This window comes from Perca fluviatilis, chromosome 9 (genome assembly GCF_010015445.1).
Source record: "Perca fluviatilis chromosome 9, GENO_Pfluv_1.0, whole genome shotgun sequence".
Taxonomy (NCBI): Eukaryota; Metazoa; Chordata; class Actinopteri; order Perciformes; family Percidae; genus Perca; species Perca fluviatilis.
The window spans coordinates 13,873,388-13,888,950 of NC_053120.1; the positions used below are offsets into that span (position 1 = coordinate 13,873,388).

At 39.5% G+C, this 15,563-nt stretch overlaps 1 protein-coding gene across 1 annotated transcript in view; it reads left to right on the forward strand.

Moving 5' to 3' along the window:
* The window catches only part of hmcn1 (hemicentin 1), a 90,946-nt gene that overhangs the window by 16,354 nt on the left and 59,029 nt on the right, over positions 1-15,563 (forward strand). The window contains exons 3-8 of the mRNA XM_039811693.1: positions 2,578-2,736; positions 2,902-3,024; positions 6,082-6,253; positions 7,954-8,060; positions 14,972-15,092; positions 15,234-15,497. Coding sequence (XP_039667627.1) covers positions 2,578-2,736; positions 2,902-3,024; positions 6,082-6,253; positions 7,954-8,060; positions 14,972-15,092; positions 15,234-15,497 — 946 coding nt within the window. The remainder of the gene's footprint in view (positions 1-2,577; positions 2,737-2,901; positions 3,025-6,081; positions 6,254-7,953; positions 8,061-14,971; positions 15,093-15,233; positions 15,498-15,563) is intronic.

The following is a 15,563-nucleotide window of genomic DNA, read 5'->3' on the forward strand; positions in this document are numbered from 1 at the left end:
ATACAATGGCTAGACAGCTAAACAGAGAGACAAGAAGTTGTGCGCAAAGCCTGTTCTGTAGCAAAGCAGAAAAACTGCAAAGCTGGTACTCCTTATGTCTAGCTACAGTATGATAGACAGAGACAGACACGGGCAGAGATAAGCACCATTCAGAGGTTTGTCCTTTGAAGAAAAATATTTTGGCAAGTGTCTGTGCATCCTTGGCATGTGCTACAGTTGATCTGGTGTGCGAGCGTGTTGTGTGTAGAATGGAAGAGATCCAGTTTCCTCTCACTTGCCGTTTCATTCCTGAGTCTGTTTTTCCTCCCCCTCACCTCTTCACCTGCACACCCCTGAAGAGGTTTTGGCCAGAACGCACGGAAAAGATACACTTTGGAATTCACATTTTTCTTGAAATTTAAATTCTCCTGCCATGAATTGTGTTTAAGGGTGAAGATGTTAGGCAACACTTCATCTTTTTTAAGCTGCAAGAACAAAAGTGCACAGAGGGTTTATCAGGCTTAATATTGGGGCAATGGGGGTATGGGGGAGTGCATTTTTGTCCAGAAGGGAGATGTTGGTGTTCAGGAGACACAGATGATTCCTGTCTCTTCACCTACCCCCTTCCTTGGCCTAAAATCATGGGTCACTCCATTCCAGATGTTACTCTTGGGGGTGATGCATCCTAGCTAGATGTTGAAACCCCCCCCAACAGAGAATGACAGATTGAACATTCACATTCACACATACATCACAATTCTTTTTAAACTATTTTTCTTTACATACAAGCAAAAAATATTGTTTTTGCATCCTTTTGTCTATTTTTAGCGGCATATCTTTAAAAGCTACAAAGTTCATGGATGTGAGATTTCTACCACTAGATTGTGGTAGAAATTAATGTTGGTGCTATGCTTATGTATTGCTGATTGGAAAGTCTGACATCAAAGGCTTTTACAGACGCTGCTAAAATGCAAAGCATTCACTCAAATGTAATTTTTATTTAAAAATTGAAACTCGAAGAGAAATGTGAACAACTATTACAGAGTTTTGCAAGTTTGCAAGATAATTGTTATATATATGTTAGGGGTGGAACGGTACACAGAAGTCACGGTTCAGTTCATACCTCGGTTCAGACATCACGGTTCGGTATGAGAACTCATACCGAACCGTGATGAAAATGTGATGAAAATGGAGGGAAAAGCAAAACAAAAATGCAGAAGGCAATTTTTTTTATTGTGCATTTCTCAGGCTGTACCACCTAGTGTCATACAGTCTCTCCCCTGAGCTTGCTGCAACAGCCTGAAGTGTGTAAAGTAAGATGTAAACAGTAAACAATACATACCCCACATCATCTCCAGACTCCATCTGTAACTTGTAAACAAAATAAGACAATTAGCTATAAAACTGAAAATACAGCATCTCTGTTCTCTGCAAAGACAAACTAAATTATCTGATTAATGCAACATTATCACAACGTCTCCTAATATAGTTAGCCTGAAGAAACGTTATGGTTTATCATTATATATGCGCCAATCAGAGCTTCAGAGCTAAGGCGGGGCTACAGATTAGGTGTCCCTAAAGAACCAACGTTTCTAACAGTAATTCCACATTACATTAGTTCCGCATTACATTAATTAATTTGCACGCAAGTTTTATTCATTTGTATACCGTGTGTTCTCTGTGTAAATTCATGCAATTCAAACCGTGACGCCCGTACTGTTTCAGTTCAATACAAATACATGTACCTGTCCACCCCTAATATACAGCATGTGTGTTGGCTTGTGCGTTGATTTTTCCATGTTATCAAAGCACTACATTGGTAATTATATATTACATACACTCATTGATCACTTTTTGATGTACATCTGTCCAGTCCAATACAAATGTACTGCCATAAAATCTACTTGAACATCGCATTCTCATGAACGGGTTCATACGATATCGTATGGAAATGTATGCACATCAATACATATGATGGTCATGCGACGCAGGCTACAGAGCTCTGTGAGCTGTCGCCTGTATCAGCAGCCGTTGCTAGTTGAGTTTAGCTGACAAAAAGGTTACTGGAAGCCGGCTGCAGGGCACCGCCAGATGACGGTCCTTTCAGGGGCTGTGGCAGTTAAGTTTAACTGACAAAAAATGAGTGCTGACAGTTAAGGCACCAAAACGACTAGTTCAATTTAAGAAAAAGATTTTGGTTTGGATTAAAAAACTCCAGAGGAAAGTCTTTTGTTTTCCCTGGAAAGTGAACTCCACTCCCCGGCTTGAAAGCTCTGTGTTTTATACAGCAGCAGTCAATGTGGTGCATACAGCAACACATACGTTAAATACATACAAATCACTGTGATTTACTTTTCGTAGCTATATGTACGAAGGGTTCATGAGAACACCTGACTTGAATAATGCCTATAATGTTCAGTTTATGTTGACATTGTCATTGTACAGGTATACCTAATGAAATGGCCATGTATTACCTTAGACTGCATACTAAATAATAATGACTAAATAAATCAGAGAGCTGTGTTGGTTGATCAAAAACTCACACATACATATATGTACATACACACCATTTGCTGATGATATCCTGCTCTTTCTCAGGGAGGTGGGGACTGTCCAGAGATGAGCATTGGCGCCATTAAGATTGCCTTGGAGATCTCTTTGCCAGGATCCTTTATTTACGTCTTCACAGATGCCCGTTCCAAAGATTACAAGCTGACTCATGAAGTCCTGCAGCTTATTCAGCAGAAACAGTCACAGGTTTGGATATTACTGCAAAAAATAGCATATTGTATACAGGTTTAACATACAGGTAAATTGATCACGTTTTTATATATATATATATATATATATATATATATATATATATATATATATATATATATATATATATATATATATATATATGTGTGTGTGTGTGTGTAGGTGGTGTTTGTGCTGACAGGGGACTGTGATGATAGGACTCACATCGGCTACAAGGTTTACGAGGAGATTGCCTCCACCAGCTCTGGGCAGGTCTTCCATCTAGACAAGAAACAGGTCAATGAGGTAAGAACATTACTAAACGGAAATTTGGAGCTGCACTTCTGTTCAAGAAGAACAACTTTCTGGTAAAAGACATGCTTTGGTCACAGCATTCACATCATTTCAGCTTGACCTGGATTCTACCCCTAAGCTGTGTAAATTAAATGGCAGTAGATTTTACAGCCGCTCCTATGTCTTTTGCTACGCCCATGTTCAAGTCTGGACTCCAGATCAAATATGCAGGAAACATTCAATTGAATGATGGATACCGTAGCTTTCTCAACCATTCCAAGAAGTGTAAATCAGCAGTCTTGGACTGGGCAGTAAGTCCAAGCCTGTAGTTCGAATAGCATTTTTTTTCATAGCTGTTTTATTACTTTAATATAAGAGTCAGGGTAGGGGAAGAAGGGATTCTTGATTTTGAACAATTTTCTATAAGACTGCATGAGAGTCTTTCAATCCTTGTTTGTCATTTTGGTAATACTCCCATTTCTCTATTAATCTTTTTTATTTACATTCTGTGTCCCTCTCGGTTTGTCTTATTGATACATTTGCTAATCAGCAGCGTCATTTTCACTAAAAACATTTGCAGGATAACATACAACCCTCCTTTAAAGAAGTTTCTTAAATCAAGATTGACCACTGATCATTTTATTTTTAAAAGTTTGAGAAACAAAGTCACTCAGCAGCTCAGAAAAGCAAGAGCTAACTTCTTCCTGGATATTATCAGAGATGCCAAAGGGAATAGTAAAAGACTTTGGAAAAGCATTGACAAATTGCTTGGAAAGGGAAAACCTAAATGTGGAAATATACAGCTCCAAATCAGTGGTGTAACTCAAACTGATAGCCTTGTTGTTGCTACACATTTTAATAATTATTTCGTGAATTCTGTACAAAAACTGAGTTTGAGTTTTCCAAAAACCCACCTCTCTCCCACACTGGTTAGTGGTGTTTCCCCCCTAAATATGATGCCTACAAATGAGGCAGTGGTTGGAAAAATTCTCTCAACCCTGTCTAACAGCAAAGCAAAAGATGTACATGGACTTGATACTGCATTTTTAAAACAGCATAGAGATTTTATTACCTCTCCTTTAACTATTTTAATAAACAAGTCAATAAATGAGAGTATCTTCCCCAGTAGCCTGAAATTTGCCATAGTTACCCCTGTACATAAATCTGGGGACCCACAGGAGGTCAGCAACTATCGGCCTATCAGCATCCTTCCAGCCAAGGGTCGATCTTAGGACCGCTGCTATTCAGTGTAGACATTAATGACTTACCATCTGTATGCGGTGAAGTTGACATATTAATGTATGCTGATGATACGGTTTTATATACTCATGGGAAAAATGCAATAGAGGTTTCTATAAAACTAACAAAGGCAATGCATAGTGTTGCTGACTGGCTGCACAATTCCTGTCTAACATTGAATGTTGATGAGTCTGCTACAATGTTTTTTTACAAACAGGCGCAAACTTAGTGAGTGTCCTGACATCTTTGTATATGGGCAAATATTAAAAAATGTGGACCAATTTAAATATCTGGGGGTTACCTTTGATTCAACGCTCAGCTTTAAAAAACATCTCAAAAAGCTGGGCAACACACTGAAATTTAATCTATCTAATTATAGAAACCTAAGAAATTCCCTTACTGTTGAGGCATCTAGTATGTACCTCCACGCAATGATTATTCCACATTTTTTATATTGTATTTCAAGTTGGTCTCAGGCATGTAAAATAGCCAAAATGCCACTTGAATCATTATATAAAAGTGCCCTTAAGATTCATGACAAAAAGCCTCGTCACTACCATCATTGTCATATTCTCACTAAATACGGCATGCTAAATCTTGAAAATGTTATATTTCATTCAAATGTTTGCCTTATTTTTAAAATAATTCATAATGTTTCTGCTCCTCCTCTGAAACAATTTGTTACACTTTGCTCTGGAAAAACAACGCGGGTAACTAGATCAGCCACAAGGGGTGAATGAAGTCTTCTACAATGCAAAACCGCATTTGGGAGGACATCATTCTCCATTGTGGCTATAAATCAGTGGAATACTCTTCCTACAGAGCTAATTTCATGCACTAACTTCCACTCATTCTCACGCTTGGCTAAGCATTGGTTGTTAACTAATCAGACTTGCTCTCACCGGTAAATTGATGTGTAACATTAATGTCTGTGTTTGGGCTGGGATAAGTGAACAATAATGATTTTAGATCTTTATGACTTTATGTATCTGTATTATATGTAATATATATATGTACTGTAAATACTTTGTATTTTAATGCGCCTTCTACCTGCCCAGGGACTACGGGCGGAAATTAGCAATTTGCTACAACCTGGCACAAGACATCTATTAATGTTCTTTTTTGCACTGTCCCTGTTCAAATAAATAAATTACAATTACAATTTTACTATTTGTGCCACCATGGCTGATTTCAATTAAAGCAAGGACGTAAATTAGAAATGTTGTTTTATAACTAGTTTTGAGAAACACTAGCATCAAATATCTTGACCATGTTTGGTCTGTTTGCAGTGATTACTCTAAAAATGCTTGTAGCTTTAAGGAACAAATGGATGAAAATTCATCACAAATCCAGAACATTTACTTTTATGGAGCATCTCAGTACATTTGAGTCAAACCAAATATTTTTCCCTGTGCACCCAGCTTTAGCCTGAGATTCTGGATGTGCTATATCATATTACTCTCAAGCCACAAATGCTTGTTTGACTTTTAATGGGTTAAATAGTGTCTGGGTCTCACACAGTAGCTGTTGAGTTCTCCATAGGGACAGGGGGGAAACAGGGGGGGCAGGACATGGGGGAATGTTAGAAACATGATGAGAGGATGACCTTGTGTGCAGCTGAGGGGGTAATGTGTGTGTTTGTATGTGTGTGTGTTAGTCATTGATAAATGGACTTCCTTTAATAATGTTATTTTCAATTTGTTAAACATTGTGGTCTTAAAATAAAGCACCTTATCTGGCGTGTATACCATCATAGAGACAGATTACATTTCCCAACTATAAATGATGTGTAATTCCTACATTCTTCACATTTTCTTCCCATCGCTTTAGGTTCTGAAATGGGTGGAGGAGGCGGTGCAGTCATCCAAGGTCCACCTGCTGTCCACTGATCACGTCACTGGTGCCAGCAACACTTGGCAGATGCCCTTTGACCCTAGCCTGAAGGAAGTCACTGTGGCCCTCAGTGGCCCAGCACCTAACATTGAGATAAAGAACCCCCAGGGTATGATAAGTGTTACCATACATAAGCAGGATTGGTAGTGGGATTCGAAAAAAATCTTCATTTTTAGATTGATGTTTATATATACTGTATATGGTTGACAAAGAAAATATAAATAACAGAGGAGTCTTCTATATAGGGTATGGGGGCGCATTTAATGGTTTGATGAGCATGAAAATGATTGAATCATATATTATGGACATCTATAGCAGATTTGTAACACAGCGCTCTCCACCACATCATAAAAGATGTCGTGGAGAATAAATACTGTATCTTTTGGAAAATCTATCTTGCATTGCTCGAGTAAAGCAATTCAGACTTAGCCTGGTCCTACCAGACTCTTGTACATTTCATTTGTACAGAGACTCTCCATTGACAAGTGTTAACTTCCTTGATAGCGGGTACTCTGTTGAAGTTTAAAACTATTGGATCTGCCCAGAGCCACTCTGGATCTGCCATAACCAATCGCTAACGTTTTACTTTTATTACGAAAAATTTACTTTTCCGGAACCCCTGTGGAGAGGAGGGCCACAACATCATGGCCACCCAAAACAACTCAACAAATATTGTTCTTGCTCGGGCTTTAACTCCTGGATATTTGGCAGCGTTGCCACCACGGACTGAATGGCTTCGCTCGCATCTTTCTAGCGGACGTCCTCAACGTCATTGTTCTCAGCCACTCCCCCTGTTCGCTGATTGGACCGCCAAATATTTGGCCGGAGAAAACCCAAGAATATACCCCAAACCCAGATGGAGTACTGAAGGGAAATGAAAATTGAGTGGAAGTACTTAGGAGGGCGGAGCCAGGCTAGTTCAGACTTAAAGACTACGACAAGTAGCATGGAAACTGTTGTAGCTGGTTGTGGTGATCTCAACACCTTATTAAGCAAATTTATGTTGGGTTTTATGTGTTGTTTATCTGTATATAAACTAACCAAAAACTTTATTGTGTAAATTAGCTTTGATTTCTGTTAGCTTTCTATGAATCTTAGGTATTTCCATGTGTTTTTGCACATAACTGACAAAAGGAAGTAGTCCTTTCATTTTAGTTTTTCCAGTCTTTGTAGGTCATTTTCATATATGAAAGGAAAGACCACAACATTACAGCAATTACAGTACATTTTCTTTATTAAAAAGAAATCATTGTAAAAAAAGAATTAGTGGTTATTCCCTGGTCTACAATGTTGTTTGCATAGATAATAATACAAACTTTGAAAATGCAGCATCAAGATACTTCCAGTGCAGATACAGTGTATTTGAAAGCAGACAAACTATCTAACAAACACAGAGCTGTAAAATTTAGGTCTTGGTGTCAGTCTCGCTAAATCAAAGAGAAGCTTTTTTAAGACTATTTTGGATCAAGATTCCACATTCATACAGGAAGAGTTTGAAGACGAGGAGAACTTTTAAGCAAGTGAAACTTACTGTAGAAGCTGAAGTACACTACACAGACCAGGTCTAGTTAAAGTGAGTACACAGAAAAAAATATTTCTCTATCATAGGGCTGGATGTATTCCAACATCATATGGGGTCCACTAATTTAGCACATGTTGTTGAATGCTAAAACCATATCCTGAGTCTTTATATGTTGATGACTTTTGTAACTTGAAGCCATGCATGAAAAAGTGTTAAGAATTAATTTGTATCAGTCAAAGCTGCAGAAAAGGTGAATAATTGTCTCAGTGTTCATGTTTGGCCTCTAGGGAAGCTTGTGGGGAACAGTGATGGCCTGACAGAGCTCTTGCACATTCCCAACTCTGCCAAAGTTGTCAACATCAAGGACCCACAGCCTGGGATGTGGTCTATCAAGGTAAACAATTCATTCTTTTTGGGAATGTGTGTAAAATTGCAGGCTTTTCCTAACAATTCCCAGAGCTGAGCAGTCTTTAAAAACACAAATAGATCAGTAGTATAACCCTCCCCAGCAGGGAACTGTGCCCTTGAAGAAAGTTCTTAAGTTGAATTACTGCAGTAATATATCAGCATGTTGAGATACACAGATATGTAATCAATTTAACATGCATGACGTCTGGTGAAAGCATCTCCAAGCAAACAAAAAACATGATCACAAAGACACATTTGAGCACTGAAATGATTTTTAAGACAGTCCTGGTAGATGAAGATAAAGTATGTTCGAGGCCACTGCTGTCAACACAAGCTGCTACATTTTTGTTTGGGGCAGCCTTGCTGTTGTTTTCCCCTTGCCGAGTTGAAACTGTTGGCACCCTGCTGTCAAGGTAATGCAAAAAAGGTCACACATTTGACTGCCTGAACTTTCGATGCCAGATGTTGGGAAATGGCGAGCATTTTAACCTGAGTGATTTGTTGAAGGGGCCCTGGTGGCCCCTGTATTCTCTTTAGACTCCTTCTGGGACACTTTCCCTCATCTCTGCATAGCTGTGTAATGTGTTAGCACCAATTTGATTTACAGGGGAAGAGATAAGATAAAAACAGTGTCATCTCTACGTTTCCTCTCCAAGAAAAGTGCAGTTGTGAGGAGATGGGGATGTCTTAAAGATTAGATTTCCCATGATTTGTTCTGGCACTTTTACACTTCTAGACTCTTTTTATTCTTGTACAACATGAAACTTCCCCAAATACGACCCTGCGTCTCTTTCTTGTTGTGCCTCTTCTCTTCTTCTTGTCATATCTTTTAATGCCTCTGTAATCATCTCTCAGTGGGCAGTAATGGCATTAACAGCATTATGGGAGATCCATTGTATTCAAAGTTTAAATTGCATGCGTTGATTTGTCTCGATGTAAAGGTAACTCAAAAAAGTAAAATGGATGTGGAACATACATTCAGTCAGTAATGCATTTTTTGTTTTTTGGACTGAGGTTGATTTACTGTATAGGATGAAACAAGCCTTTTCCAGCTGTCTGCACTTAACCCACATGTTAATCTCATGCTGTGGTCTGTCACTAAACACCGGTATAAGGAGCCCTTTCTCTGTTCACATAGAAAAACTGGCAGGAGCTTAACATTTCTTACTGTAGCATTACAGGCTTTTTTCTCGTGTGTGATAACCCTGTGAAAACACTCCACAGTATGTTGCGTTACCTCTGGCAAACCTTTTTCAGCTTTTGATTGGTTGTTTGCATTGGATTTTTGTCTTCATAAGACCCTGTTTTCTGATTGGTGGAACTTGTTAAACAAAACTTTGGGGGTTAACAGATGCTGTAACGTGAAAAGTTCTGCATTACTGTGCGTTCTGTTTAATTTCAACTTAAACATCATATCAGAATAGCCTGGTTGACACCAGACCCTTCTCAGTTGTAACTGAGAGTGGGTCTGGGAAAGGTTCATTGACAGTTCATTTCCAAAAGGACCAACGGACGCCTCTGGGCGCTTTGGATAGTCCAACCAATCAGACCAACAATCCGGGTGACGTTGCACTTTGGTATCCGTCATGTTGAGTGTAAACAAAAAGCTGCTCGCTGTCGCTGCGCTATCGTCGTCGCGTAAAGCCCGCCTCAACGGTTGTGATTGGTGTAAAGCCCGCCTCAGCGGTTGTGATTGGTGCCTCGATTTTGGGGACATTGGAAATGGGTTTGAATGGGCTCTTTGCCAGACTGACTTGCAGAGCAAATCTCAGATTTACCCAGGCTAATATCAGAAGTCTTTGATTGAGGTCTTTGCTTTCAGATTTTAGCCAATTAATATAGTAAGGAGGCTTCCGGTCAAGGCGGCGTAGAAGTCACACGCGGTGAAATCAGCTCCCGTACAAATTCTTAATTCCTAACCCTATTCCAGTGAGGATATGACACATTCTCCTTGCTCACGTAAGCTACAACTATGAATTTAGTTTTGAACCCAGAAAAGGAACGATCATCTTCTAACCCCAAAACTCTAACCCAAGCAGCCAAGGCACTTAAAATGGAAGAAATGGCTAACCTCAAACTGGTAGATATTTGGAGGGAAATGAATAAAACGCTTTGTGAGTACTCGTTCTACTCACATGCTCATAATAGTTACTCCAGAATCGAAGTTTTTCTTATTCATAGTGAAAAAATCCACCTTATAGATGTGAATACCTAGCTATGACTCATTCAGACCACACTCTCATGCTTCATATGGCTTATAAAAACACCTCAAGGCGTTTAAGACTAAAAATTGGACAGCCAGATTTCTGTGGAACGGTAAAGCTCCAAGAGTCAATCTTAAAACTCTCTGTCGCCCCACTGAACACAGAGGCCTGATGTCATACCTGTAAACTAGTTGCTTTTCGGTGAAAATCGCCGTTTTTGAATGGGAAAATCCTCATCCACGTGAACAGTTTCCCATAAACGTGAGTTTCAAAAACCTATTGCGGTCTTCTTCACAATAAAACATCTTTGGTGATATGGCATGATATTAGAATAATTAGAATAAAGCTTCAAAGTGTATAAAAAATATATAGAGCTACCCCATTCCATTTTAACCATACTCTACCAAAATCATTGAGAGATGTAATTAAAATGGACTGGTATAACAGAGGTATTTGTACATTTGGGCACCTATATGAGCAAGATCATTTGAAGTCCTTTGAACAATTGAAATCCTCCTACTGTCTTCCTTCTATTCACTTTTTAAAGTTCTTGCAAGTCAGGGACTATATCAGAGTGCAGCAGGGAGGGAAACTTGTCAACCTGGAAGAGTTTATTATACACCTGAACGCCTCCATAAGATAAGTAGTAACACCGCCCTAGGTGTAAAGTTGAAACAGGATCTCTTATACATATGTTTTGGACATGCAAGTGCTTGGAGAACTGTTCTGGACATCGTTAAAAACGTAGTGGGGATGGAGAGCCAAACAAATACAAGGCTGATGCTGCTGGGGGACAACTCAGTTTTGCCAAACGACTTGAGGGGCTATACACGCTTTGTCAGACTAGCCCTTATTGCAGTTAATAAACGTATAGCCATTCACTGGAAAGGTGAGGAGCCCCCTGGGTTATCCATGTGGCTCAAAGAGCTGTCATCATACATACCTTCAGAAAATATCATGTTTAACCTCAAGAAGAAGCCATTTCTTTTTGACAGATGATGGGGAGATTTTGTAACCTTTTTACACAATAGACCTTCTCTCAGAGATGATGCCCATACTTGAAGCTTACTCACGTTTGAGACCCTATTCAGCCAGGTGCACTGCAGCCTTATTCAGGTTAATACTTTAGCCTTTGAACATAACGTGTGTACATAGCATGTTCATCTCCGGAACTGACAACTAATATCATTTTTATAATTTATTAATTTATATACTTATTATTTTGTTAACTTATTTAATTAAATTTTTTTTCTTCTTCAAATGAATGTAATACTTAATACCACCACTACTATTACTACTATGTTGTAGTTTGCTGTTTGAGGGAGATGGTGGAGGGTCATTGTTAATGCTTTTTGCATTGTACTTTTTGCTGTACTGATCTCTTTTGTACTGCCCTCTATCTCTGCAAGAAAAGAAAATCGTTTTAACATGGTAAGCTGTTCCATGGATAGTGCTCATAAAAGTGATGAAGGATATCAAACAGACATACTGAAGAGAAATTGCATCCTCCTGTTTTATTTCTGTCCCATATTTGCCTCTCGTTCTGCTCCTGTCTCATCTTCCTTCATGAATCTCTCTCTGTCACTTTTCTGTTTCCTCATACCTCCCCCCAACACATTTACTCCGCTAATTATCTCCCTCGGAGAAGCACAGGAGGATCTTCTGTTCTCTCTCTCTCTCTTTGGCACCAATACATATATATCTTAATACATCGTTTTTCCCATTTCTCCTCTTGGACACTGCCTTTTCCAACCTCATCCGGCTTGCAGACTAAAATATCTCCCTCTCATCTTTAGCCTTGTTTCCCAGGACATCGAAAGAAATGTGGATAAATACTTTAGGGGGATTTCTCTGTTCTGCCATGCTGGTTTCAGTAAGGCTAATGGCCCGTGACACCCCAGTGTAAGACCCAGGCCATAGATTGTGTGTGAAAAGGAATTTGATCCATTTTAATCTGCCTTTAATTGGATGTTGTGGCGACAGTGTAGAAGGTGGGCTCACCCCACTATCACCCCCTGCTTCTTCAGTTTTGCCCACGGTTTTAAAGGTCCAGTGTGTAACGGGTTTAGTTCTTCATTATCAAAATCTGTGTTGCCCGTTCACAAACTTGTCCTTTTTCATGAATATTTACCACCACCATCAATTCCAAGTACTCCTTTTGGCTTGAAATTTTACATTTTCATTCGCATGAACTGGGGTAGATGCTCCATATTCATGCGCCATCTTGAAATACGTTAGCCGGTAAGGGACATACAGGACACACTGCTCCGCCTTTCGCGTTTTGTCACATGGTAAACTCACAGGTGCTGCTAATGCTGCTAATGGGTATCGTAGCTTCCCGGCCCCGGGAAGTTTGATGAAGGAAACATGGAGGACCACACATATTCAAAATCCAAATGTCAGGAACAGGAGTCTCCTTCTTCACCCAGAACAAGAAAAAGGATATTGAAAAGAGCAAGAGACCGGCTTTTTGAAGCGTGAAGGCTACCGTAGCTGTATTACGTACTTTGCTGCGTGGCGCGAGAGAGTTGATTGCGATATATGATCTCAACGCTAGATGGGAGAAATTCCTACACATTGGACCTTTAAACCTTGCCGACCTACCTTACATTTAATTTGTGCTTGGGCGTGGGACTCTAGTGACTATGTGTGTGTAAGTGTTTAAATATGAGTCATCTAGGTCAGACTTCTTAGTGCTGCAGTGACATCAGCATTGATGAGTGCATTTAAAGGTCCAGATTTTGATAATGAACAACTAAACACGTTACACACTGGACCTTTAAGCTTCATACTGAATTTTATAGCCCATGATAATAGTTTAGAAAGGCTGTAATTTGAAAAGCATGCGAACAGCTCAAAGGAAGAGCGTCGGTGACCTGCCCTACTAATGTTCTTTGTGTCTGCTTTTTCTGCTCCTCTCTTCTTATGTTGTTCTGTCCGATGTGTAGATAGCAGCCAGGTATGCTGCTAAACACAAAACAAAACATCACTAAATTTTAAAAAATGGGGAGAAAGAAGCAGGACATTAAGAGACTTGAAGAACTTTCTTCTGCCAAGCGCATAGAAAACAAATACTATACAATGTTTTTGAACTTCACGCAAAATCTTCAAGCCAGTGTGTTTACAGATTAGGGCTAAATACTTAATTTTGATGGTATATTGCTATGATATATTCTGCGCACAATTTGTGAAAATAAAATACAATAGAATTAATCCTTATAGCCCTAAAAATAAATTTGTGTAATCTTGTATGCAAATCGGGATTCAGAGTGAACTTTATACCATACAGGCATGTTGTTGCCCGTGACAGATCAGGTCAAATGTATTGGTATATGAAAAGCGCTTTGCATAATACATAAAAGAGAATTGGATCAAATGTAATATAATGTAACCAAAGCAAAGCCTATATGCTCAAATCATATGTTAATGTCACTTCATGATTCATAATAGTGTGTCTAGGTCAGGTTTCTAGCTAATCAAACCACAAACAGTGAGAACTTGAACAGTTTTCTCTTTGCATGAGTACAACGAATCACATCAGTAGGTGTTCAGTGTAAAAATCTGTATCAGTTATCCGGGTGGATGTGAAGTTGGCTTTAATGACAGGGATTCTTCTTGTCTTTGGTAAGAGCGTGACCTTTAAGGGACCTCTCCTCTAATTATGGCCTCATTTACAACCAACTAATGACCCAGGATAATTCCATGGCGGCCATTACGGCAGGTTTGATGACCACTACATGTATTGTTTTTCATGATGTGCAGGTATTAGCATTTAAGGCTGTGCTGGATCCCCTTTGTCCTGGCATTACCTCATTGTTTGAGCAATTTCACCTCTAGCTGTGGTATGCGTCTGTCCAAATGCACTGCTCAATCCTGTTGCCGGGTTTCTTTTAACAAGGATTTAGGTTTTTGTCAAGTAGAACTCAGTAATTGCAAAATACTGTAAATCCACGCATTCTCTTTCATTTCAGGCAAATGACAGTGTTGGTTTGCATGCCTCACTCTGCATCATGAGTAAATGTCTGTGACACCTCCAAGGTATTTAACCTAAGATGAGGAGTTTCCACCTCTCTCTAACCTATATTTTATTGTAATTACTCTGTCTCTATTTCTGCAAAGCTTCAAAAGACCTCCACATGAAGAAGACCCCATGATTATAGTGGTCGTGTTTGTTTAATTAAAGTATGAATGTCAGACTGAATGGGTCATCTATGAATTGTGGATAAGCTTTGGTGTGAGGCATCCGACAGTCTGCCTTGACTTATTTAGAGTGGCTTGTCTATACATGCAGGGATGGTTGGCATACAAAAGGCTTTTACACAAAAGTCCCAGTGCTGTGTCTGTCATTTAGACCACTTTGTGCTGCTGGTAATGCAACAACTCTTCTTTCTTTTGTTTTCATAAGTTATAAAAAACGTCAGTTGATAGCTGGGGTTTTTGACCAAATCAATTTGTACCAAACATCTAATACTACAGTACTTATCAAACAGTTGTAAACAATAAAGATGTGACCGCAAAAAGTGCTGGTTTTATATAGATACTGATCTTTCTTAGGATGGTAAGACAAAATCTTATCTTTCAGATTAAGCCAGAAACATGGATGTACTAACCAGTAGTTCTAAGTCACATTACCCGACATACAACATGAGTCCTGGACATATGTAAATCTACAGTTCCCCTTTCGTTAATACAGACCTCTAGTGAAGGAAGACATTCAGTCCGTATCTCAGGTCTCAGCACCATTGACTTCCGAGCCGGGTTTTCCAGAAAGCCCACCCTGGACTTCAAAAAGACCTCCAGTAGGCCAGTTCAAGGTCAGTGAGGTCAACCATACCGAATTGTAAAAAAAAAAGGACTACAGCTGTTGTTTGCTTTCCTTTCACCTGTTATGTTCACTTACAGCCTTTTGCTTTGTGACATTAAAGTATACAATATAAATTTGACCATCTTTCCAGGTATTCCCACTCACATCCTTCTGAACACCACCGGGCTCTCACCTCCTGCTCAGGCTGACAGGCTAGACCTTGTATCAATCAAGGGCGAAGTGATCAAAACTTTGCCAATCCGCTACTACCCTAAGCGTGAGCCATTTGGCCTCTGGAACATCACCGAGTTCATTACACCCAACGAGGCCTTCTTCCTGCAGGTGACAGGATATGACCGGGATGGTTTCCCGTTCCAGAGAGTCTCCAGTGTTTCCTTCTCCAGCATTGTACCTGGTCAGTGATACAGGTTGTCACCTATATGTATTGCTTGGTAATTTGATTAACTGCCTGATATGAGTG